The following is a 10,221-nucleotide window of genomic DNA, read 5'->3' on the forward strand; positions in this document are numbered from 1 at the left end:
TATTCAGGGTAGAGAAACAATGCAGGCAGTTTTAATATCAAGAAACCTTGTGGTACATAACTCCAGTCGTGAGAAAACATTGGCACATACACGCAAGGAAGCAGTAGCCAGCGCTGTTGATGTAGGCATCAGGCTACCACTTGGGAAGTAATGGGCACTCTACTAAAACCTGGGGGTGTGGGTAGACTTTCTAATTTTTGATGTCTAACAATTGGATGTCCTCTATGCTGTCCACATACCCATTCATGCCACAGTGGAATTCAATGTAGCTGTAGCTGCTATGTTCTCTGTAGCTCTTTTTGTTACTCTCCTGGTAGCACTGGAGGATTTTGAAGGGATGCTGGGCCCATATGTATACATTTCTGTAACGATCTCTCCACTTCCTGAGGCATATATGCTCGATTTTGTGCCACAAGGTATAGATGAAGGTGTGATAGTTCCTGTCTTTTGGAGCTCCTCTTTCCCTCATGAGATCATCGCATTTGTAGTCGCTGAATTTCCAGCTTGTGCTCAGGTAGTGCTGCTTCATGAATTCCCTCCAGGAAAGGTTCTGGCTGTGTATAAGCAGCCCACATAGGGGAAACAGCAGGGCCAAGATAGGGCCAAGGACCTTTAGAGAGGATGCCATCTCAGTCACCAGGGCCACCTGTGAGTCCACAGCAGGGAGAGAGGAAAGCATTATTTCAGCTGCCCTAAGAGCTGACCTCCAACTTAAAATTCCTTCCCTGCCAGTGTAGGCACTTGGGCCCAATTTTATCATTTTGTTCCCAGGCTTGAAGGTGATGAATCTCGTTAGATAATAAAGTTTATGAGAACTGAAATTGTGCTAGAGCCTGAGTGAGACAAACACAAAATTGTAAAAAATAGGTGGAGTTTATTTTGAGGATTTCAAACACCTCCTGTCTGCCCTCTCTTCCACTCCAACCAATCACCCTCTAGCTAATTCTGTCTTACGGTGCGGATCAGTTCTCAGAAGAGCGTGAGTCTGAAAAAAAAATGGCATTTTAAGCTGTATGGCTGTGAAGTGGAAAGGATTGCCACCTTTTAAGGGAATGCAGAAGATGAGTGAAGACTTGGGTGATATTTTCCAAGCAAGAAGGCTTTGGTTCCCTCAGACCCCAGGCTACAGTTACACTGATTCTGCAAGATGGTGTTTATCTAATCCTGCCTTCCTTATAACACTTCCCCAAAGCCTGTTATCACTTCTGACTACCCACATACCTTCTCAGAGGCCGTTTACCTAGTTATCATAGTTATAAACAGTCTTGATCTATTGTTAAGAATGCCATCATATAGGAGCTCCAGTTCTGAAATACCATTTTAATCAATCCTGTACTAAGATTGAAACTACCCTCACAGGAGCTACCCTGGCCAAAATTAAGGCATAGAGGTGTGTGAAAAAGTTTCCCCTTTAAACCAGCTCTCTGTCCTCATTTACCATGGGGAGTGGAGCTGGCCCTATGGAATCTCTAACCTGATTCTCAACTCTCTGAGCACTTGTGTCCTCAAATCTGCCTAATAATAGCTGCCTCACAGACTTGTGAGGGACTCTAACAAGATATGCATGTGAGAGCCCTTCTGAGAATGTTGTAGGAACACAGGGTAGGCCACCCTAAAAGGTGTCACAATAGTATATTGATTGTTTTGAATTGAAGCTACTTGGAAAACAGCCAGTACAAGGACACTCAGACCCTCCTCTGTCCCCCTAAAAGCAGAAAATGAATCTCATATGAAAGGTACCCTCCTTATACTAAGAAATAAAAAGATATTCTTATCACCAAAGATAGAGATTTTACTTGCTTAAAATTATTTTTAAAGTAGGTTCTAGGGGCGCCTGGGTGGCGCAGTCGGTTAAGCCTCCGACTTCAGCCAGGTCACGATCTCGCGGTCCGGGAGTTCGAGCCCCGCGTCAGGCTCTGGGCTGATGGCTCGGAGCCTGGAGCCTGTTTCCGATTCTGTGTCTCCCTCTCTCTCTGCCCCTCCCCCATTCATGCTCTGTCTCTCTCTGTCCCCAAAATAAATAAACGTTGAAAAAAAAAATTAAATAAAAAAAAAAAGTAGGTTCTATGCCCAACGTGGGACTCGAACTTTTAACCCTGAGATCGAGAGTTGCATGCTCCACTAACTGAGCCAGCCAGGCACCCCACCAGAGATTGGAATTTTAAAGCCAAGTAAGCTGAATAAACAAACTTTATTCCTTTTTACAAATCTATTTCAGCCCAGATTCTGCTTAGAATTCCTTACTAATTGGAACTCCCAAACATTTGTTTTCTCTCTCCTGTCAATTCCTCACAAATGTATTGTCTCACTATTTAAAATGTATAAAAGCTGCCTGCCTCAGTCATTTACTTGGGGTCTCCATTTCATTACTGGGCCTCCATGTGCACATAATAAAACTTTGGTGTTTTTCCCTCCTGCTAAATCTTATTTCATTTTAATTCTTAAACCAGTTGGAAGTATCTTGAAGGATGGAAGGAAATTTTTTTCCTCCCCTATTGTGTAAAGTGCTACATCGAGCATAGAAGACAGAACAGGCACTTGCTCATTTCTGGCACCCTATACCTGGCCAAAGGTCCTAACCAGGATAAAAGATCAGGATTCAAGTTGCTTCAAAATATTATGCTTGGAAAGATTGGAGGGGTTGACAGGACAGACTGTATCAGTGGGATTACTCCTGAGTTGAATTCAGGTCTTTGCTCCTTACAAACTGGATCACTTTCCAATCTTAACTGTACCGTCTAGAAGTTCAGTCAGGCCCCTTCCAGTGTTTCTGGGCCTTTCCCCTCAAGCATCCTCAGCACCAACCCTAAATCTAACTCACCCTGTTCAGATCCAACACTCATGTGTCACTGGTGGTGGAAATCAGTATGTGGATCTGAAGAGCAGAGAGCCAAGAAGTCTGTGGCAGTGAAGAGAGGAATAGCAGTGAGAGGTACAGCACTCCACCGATTAATAGTGGGGGTGGGGAGAGAGGGAACAGACTTACTAAGTGAACCTGTTCCTGTACCTTCTCGTCTAGAACACTTGGGTTCACTCTGAGAATAGCCTGGAGCAAAGGTGTCCAACATCAAAGACTCACTTGAGGGCACAAAGGAATGGCAAGGGTCTGGGGAGAGGTAATACTGAAGAGGGGTTGTCTGGAGTTATCAGGAGACAATCAGAGATTTATCTCCTAAATTCACATCCCAAAAAACCTCTGGGGAAAATTCCCCGGATGACTAGGCTATGGTCTATGGGAACATCAGTGAAAAACAAAACAAAACACCTCTGGAGTTGTGAACTGTGGAATCTTCATTGAGAGATACAGAGGGTATGTAGTCCAAGGTGCAATTTATGGATAAAGTGAGATCCTTGAATGTGCTTTCCATTAATGAATTTTTTTAACCTTTTTTAATGTTTATTTGTTTTTGAGAGAGGGAGAGAGAGAGAGAGAGAGAGAGCGAGAGAGAGAGAGAGAGAGAGAGAACACGAGCAGGGGAGGGGCAGAGAGAGAAGGAGACACGGAATCCAAAGCAGGCTCCAGGCTCTGAGCTGTCAGCACAGAGCCTGACATGGGTCTCAAACTTGCAAACCATGAGATCATGACCTGAGCCAAAGTTGGATGCTTAACCGACTGAACCACCCAGGCGTCCCTATCAATGCATTTCTTTGAGGGCTACTCCCAGCTAAGCCACCTTGGTTGAGTTTCTCACTGGGCCACTTTATCATCAAATTGTCATGAAGGGTAGCAAAGCATGCCACTCCAAATTATACCTCTTTGGCATAAGGATTATTTAAGCTGGTTATTTTATTTTATTTTTTTTAAAATTTTTTTTCAACGTTTTTATTTATTTTTGGGACAGAGAGAGACAGAGCATGAACGGGGGAGGGGCAGAGAGAGAGGGAGACACAGAATCGGAAACAGGCTCCAGGCTCTGAGCCATCAGCCCAGAGCCTGACGCGGGGCTCGAACTCACGGACCGCGAGATCTTGACCTGGCTGAAGCCGGACGCCTAACCGACTGTGCCACCCAGGCGCCCCTAAGCTGGTTATTTTTAAGAAGCCACAAGCCCAGGAGAAGCTCTGAAACCCGGGAGTGGCAGTTACCCTTTTGTAAGGGACATTTAGGAAATCTCCATTTGTGAGAGTATCTCACTCTTAGTACCAGGAAGAGAAGGCTGACTCGAAATCACAAGAAACTCTTACCAATGGAGAAGGCATAGACTTAAATATACACAACAAACCTTAACTTTGTTTGCTGCGCTTTTCCTCATAACCTCCCTTAACTGGCCTCCCCACTCCCACTGCAATATCTTTCTTTTGTCCTTTTTTTTTTTTTTTTTTTTTAACATTTATTCACTTTGAAAGACAGAGAGAGAGCGAGAGAGAGAGCACTAGAGGTGCAGAAAGAGAGGGAGACACAGAATCCAAAGCAGTCTCTGAGCTGTCAGCACAGAGCCCGACACAGGGCTCAAACTCACAGACTGCAAGATCATGACCTGAGCTGAAGTCAGACGCTTAACCGCTTAACCGACTGAGCCACCCAGCACCCATTTCCTTTGTCTTTAGCTGAAGATGGTATTTAAGGTGGTGGCTTGACTCATTTTGGTAAGTTTTACTCAGTTTTTCTGACTATCCACAATATATACAAGAGATACACATGTTGTTGAATTTCTGTATGTTTTTCTTTTGTTAATCTGTTTTTATTACAGAGGTAATAAAAGAACCTAGACAGTGTCAACCAAAAATTGTAAGGAGGCAATGATTAAGCAAAAGCATTTATTTGAGATCCAGAATTGTAATTTGGGGTGATCTGATCACACAACCCAAATAGTGTCCCACAAGAGAGCAAAAGTCAGGGATTTTAGAGACAAAAGGGGAATGCTGTTATACATTGTTTACAAAGAATTTTGATTGGTGTTGTTGAAAGAAAACTAATATTGGCTAAACATAATTGGTTGCTAAAGCTATCACTATGCAAAGGTCCAATTGATACTGTAGCAAGTTGCAGGTGTTCTGCAGAGTCTTTAGAGTATTTATGAGTTGACCCAGTTCAAAAGTTCATGACTCCACCAAATGAGGACATACATAAAGGCCACCTCCTTAATGGTCTCCCTGCTCCATTTTACCCACCCCCTTGACCCAAGTGACTATTTATTTTTGTTTTCAAGTAAACTCTACCCCCAATATGAGGCTCAAACTCCTGACCCTAACATCAAGAGTCACAATATGTATCAACTGAGCCAGCTAGTCACCCCATAAGTGACTTTATTTTATTTCACTGCTCACAGAGAGTAAAGGGAAATTTTTTGTTGTTGTTGTTTTATAGTCATCACGTTCAGTTCATACCCAGAGCTTATCTTCAAAGCACATTAGTAGCAATGCCATCCTGGTATATAGTGTCCTGATCTTCTCTTTGAATGGGAGCTATGTCATTAGGATTAGGTAGAGAAGTATTGGCACTTATAGAAACACATTTGGATTTACAGAAACTCTGGTGTACCTCAAAGCCCAGCTCATGTCAAGTTTCCCTTGAATAATTGGTAATCGTGTGCTGAGAGACTGAATGGGAGTTGTCTCAGGGCGTACTGCAAATCCAATTACTCTCTAGTATTTTTGGGTGAAGAGGGGGAGTAAAAAGGCAGGAATTTGGGGCACCTGGGTTTGGAGGATTTGAAAGATGACTCTGAGAAGAATTAAGGTGGCCATCATGTGGCCACATATCAACAGCCCTTTCTAACAAGTTCCTGTGATCTGCTGAATCAGGTAGTGACTTAATGAACACAGAGAGAGGCAGTGGGGACAAACTATGAGGACTATTGTGTGAAGGTGCAAGCTCAGAAAGAGATCCATGGGTTTCCAATACCGTATATTTTACAGTACATTCTAGGACATGAGTGAGTAATTCTGAGAATTACAGGAAGCAATGCATGGAAAAGTAGCTTTTTAAAATTTTTTTTAAAGTTTTTTTTAAATGTTTATTTATTTTTCAGACAGAGAGAAACAGAGCATAAACGGGGGGAGGGTCAGAGAGAGGGAGACACAGAATCTGAAACAGGCTCCAGGCTCTGAGCAGTCAGCACAGAGCCTGACGTGGGGCTCGAACTCGTGACCACAAGATCATGACCTGAGCCAAAGCCGGACGCCTAACCGACTGAGCCACCCAGGTGCCCCAAAAGTAGCTTTTTAAATAAATTTTTTTTTAATGTTTATTTCTTTTTGAGACAGAGAGAGACAGAGTGCAAGTGGGGGAGGGGCAGAGAGAGAGGGAGACACAGAATCTGAAACAGGCTCCAGGCTCTGAGCTGTCAGCACAGAGCCCGACGCGGGGCTCGAACCCACAAACTGTGAGATCATGACCTGAGCTGAAGTCAGATGCTTAACAGACTGAGCCACCCAGGCGCCCCCAAAAGTAGCTTTTTTTAAACAATAAAGTGTTATGTTGATATCAGTTGTTGATAATATTGGTTGATAATATCAGGTTGTTGTACCCCAGTCATTTCTAGTTTTAACTACTTAATCCAGTGTTTCTGAAATAAGTGTGATATTCTACTTTTGATGTGGAAGAAAAATTGTGAACCAAAGCATACATCCACACATTCAACTATGGGCTAAGCCATAAATTCTACGGCTTCTCTGAAATAAAGCCAGTTGGGAAACAACCTGAACTGAACTGTAGGAACATATCCCTTTATATCTGCAGAAATCAACTACCAAAGCAGCCCAGGAAAGTGAGTTAACCATTGTTTCTGAGAGCTGTTCATTTGGTCTGCTTCCTAGAGTTCTACCAGCTTTTGTAATAGAAGCTGCTTGGGTTGTGGCTTCTGATTTGAGTTCCTAAAGAGATATTATCCTTGAATACAAATTTAAAACCATTTGTTAATTATATTCTTTCTTTAAACATTTTCCTTGACTTTAGCTCCTTTCTATTAATTCCTTGATATATCCTTTCGTTGACCATTATTCAGTTTTTCAGTGTTTTGGTACAGCTGTTTCCCAAAAACATAGTGATAAATTTTCTCATGCAGATGATCATTATGTCTCAGGGTGTCTTAACCTGGAATCCAGGGGCTTCCAAGAACCACAGGAATGGAATTTATAGGATCCATGAACTGGTATGGGGTGTCAACCGTAAAAAACAAAACTACCAGTTATTCTACCAGCAAAAATGGGCTTATTCAGGAATAGCAGAGAATAATAATCAAGGACAAGCAAGCTACAGCAAAACCATAGGCCAGTCCCCTGAACAAAGGAGAGGAACACTTGTTTCTAGAGGAAAGGAAGAAGTTTGGAAGCCTGTTATAAACAAACAGTCCATTGGCTTAAACTAGGAATTGGAGGTGTAGTGGCTTTTCATTGGCTGGGTTGTGACAGTCTTAATTGGCTGTTCCCTAGTAGGGAGGGAAAGCCTATCTTCCTGCTGGGATTGTAAAGTATTAAGACTTGCAAAGTAGTCTTTCCGTAGGATCTGTAATTGGCGTGAGTGGCAGGGTATGAGAGCGCCCCCTGCTGGCCTCCCCACGCCATTCTAAACCAGGTTTCCTTTTTATTTTCACAGGGGGGAAAATTAACATCTTTATTTTCACTAACCTGCAACTGAAATTTAACAATTCTTTCACTTTTGGGGGCGCTTGACTGGTTCAGTCGATACAGCACGTGACCCTTGATCTTGGGGTTTGAGTTCGAGTCTGATGTTGGGTGTAGAGATTACTGTAAAAAAATAAAATTAAAAAACAAAAACAAAAAACAAAAAAAACAATTATTCACTTTTGAATTAAAAACAGTGGAAATCTTTGATATCAGTTTATAGTCATTGCAAATATCTCAAAATATTTTGCACTGATCATACTCAAAACTACAGTAGTGATTAGACCCCCTTTAGATATTATTACTTAATGCACTAATAAACACATATATTACTATATCACAAACTTTAAATATTTGATTTAATTTCATTTAAAATCCAATGTATTTTATTTTGTGCATTTAAAAATATTCTCTTGTTCTTAATTATTGTTATTATTCTCAATTATTCATTGGCTTCACCAGAATGCCAAAGGGGTGTATGATACAATTGAGCTTAACACCTCTCCCCTTGGGGATGGCAGAGTAATGTAACAGAAGAAATGGGATTCCTAAATAACTTATACCACTTACCTGGGAATTCTTAAATGAGAGACAAATAAAATGCTTTGTTCTAGCCTTTCCATAATTAACCCCATCTTGATTGTCTGGACAGTTGTGATAAATGTTATCTTTTATTATTCATAATGTTCTAATTAAAGTCTTCCATAACTATTTATGCAGAGAGAAATGGTATGTAAGAAAAAAAAAGACAATTCATTATTTTTATTAGGCTTTGGATGAATTTCTGAAGTCTCAGTAAAAACACATTCAGGCAGAAATACACTTGTGCCTTAATACTTCTCTTATAATTTCTCTTGCTAATTTGCTTTATGCCAGTTTATTTGTTACAACAGTCAAAGAACCTAGAAACGAAGGAGGGAAAATTTTGCTACCTCTACACTTGAAAACAGTAGGTAATACAGGGTCTGATACATTATTGAAGGATTGAAGGTCAGTAGAACATAAGCAGAGGGCATACAGACAAGAGTCAATGGTAAATTCCACAAGTGAGTTATGTGCCCAGCATGGGTTGTTTCTTTTATTCATTTATTTTTTAAGGTTGCCTTTTTTAAAGTAATCTCTACACCCAACATGGGTCTCAAGCTCATGACCCCCAGATCAAAATTTGTATGCTCTTCCAAGTGAGCCAACCAGGCACCTCAGATTGTTTCTTTTACTTACCGACTCTCACGACTACTTGGATTGAGCCAAGGACAGAATTCTTTTCTCATCCTTCCTCCTCACTCTAAATATACATTTCCAAACACATCTTTGGGAGGAAAATAGGTAGATTAACAGGAAAAAAAGAAAACAGGTTTAATTGTACACATGCATTGTGATGAAGAGGTTCACTGACCAGCTAGAGATAGAAGTTTATAAACCAACTTAGTTAGGGGAAAGAGAGTGGGGAAAGACTTCAAGGGAAAAACAAATGGGCTTTTAGGGAAGACAAATGAAGGGTTCTGATAAACCTCATTTACACAGTTTCCTTTCCTTTCCTTTCCTTTCCTTTCCTTTCCTTTCCTTTCCTTTCCTTCCCTTCCCTTCCCTTCCCTTCCCTTCCCTTCCCTTTTCTTTCTTTCTTTCTTTCTTTCTTTCTTTCTTTCTTTCTTTCATTCTTTTGACATTTTATTTATTTATTTTTGAGAGAGAGCCATGCACGAGCTGAGAAGGGACAGAGAGAGAGAGGGGAACAGAGGATCTGAAGCGGACTCTGTGCTGACAGCAGAGAGCCTGATGTGGGGCTTGAACTCAAGAACTGTGAGATCTTGACCTGAGCTAAAGTGAGATGCTCGACTGACTGAGCCACCCAGGCAACTCTACACAGTTTTTTTGAAACACCTCCTGTCTGGAGACTGCTTTGGAGGGAAGTTAGTGGTGGCCATTTTTTTAGGAGGCTCTGCTTTAGTCAAATGATGGAAATTCAGTTAAGATTTCTTTCTGCTGAAGCTCCTTTTGTTTTTTTCCCCTGTCTTGGCTACTGTGAACAATGCTGCAATGAACATAAAGGTGTGGGTATCTCTTTGAGATCTTGATTTCAATTCCTTTGTATAAACACCCAGAAATGAGATTTCTGGATCAAAGGATAGTTTTATTTTTAATTTTTTGAGGAGTCTTCATGCTGTTTTCCATAATGGCTGCACCAGTTTACATTCCCACCAGTAGTTAGCAGGGTTCTCTTTTCTGTATATCCTCACTCTTTTGTCTTGGACTCAGCTCTTGTATCATGATGTCATCAACTAGGGATCCCTGGAGGCATGTACATTGCCTGCATGATTTGTGTTGAGCCCCCACAGACATTTCCCCAACCAGAGCCAATCTTGTGGCTGGACTGGCCCTGTGGCTCTTATTATGATGGCAGGATACATCTCAGCAACAACCATTGTGAACTTTGAAAAAACAAAGCTTATTAATCATATATTCTGGAAGGTACATGGCACACTCAAAGTCATACAGTGGGCTCTTGTGTAGAGAAGGAGTGTGCAGACTCTGCCTTTGTTGGAGTCATGGGTGGTATGCCTACAATTTTGAGAGTTTAGTTTTTATTGGTGAATTTAAAATATAAGAGGGGGAATTAAAGCTTGGGAAAGGAAAAGCAGGGTCACACAAATGGTG

At 41.4% G+C, this 10,221-nt stretch overlaps 1 protein-coding gene across 1 annotated transcript; it reads right to left on the reverse strand.

The window, feature by feature from the left end:
• Window positions 1–679, reverse strand: EDDM3B (epididymal protein 3B). The gene has a single exon (XM_025920001.2). The coding sequence runs from the start codon at window positions 677–679 to the stop codon at window positions 191–193; it is 489 nt and encodes a 162-aa protein (XP_025775786.2). The 3' UTR covers window positions 1–190.
• Window positions 680–10,221: the final 9,542 nt, after the last annotated feature.

Source organism: Puma concolor, chromosome B3 (genome assembly GCF_028749965.1).
Source record: "Puma concolor isolate L17-30 chromosome B3, mPumCon1.1.hap2, whole genome shotgun sequence".
Taxonomy (NCBI): domain Eukaryota; kingdom Metazoa; phylum Chordata; class Mammalia; order Carnivora; family Felidae; genus Puma; species Puma concolor.

Excerpts from the sequence above, each read along its gene's own strand:
- EDDM3B (XM_025920001.2), bottom strand. The coding sequence starts at position 679 with ATGCTTTCCTCTCTCCCTGCTGTGGACTCACAGGTGGCCCTGGTGACT.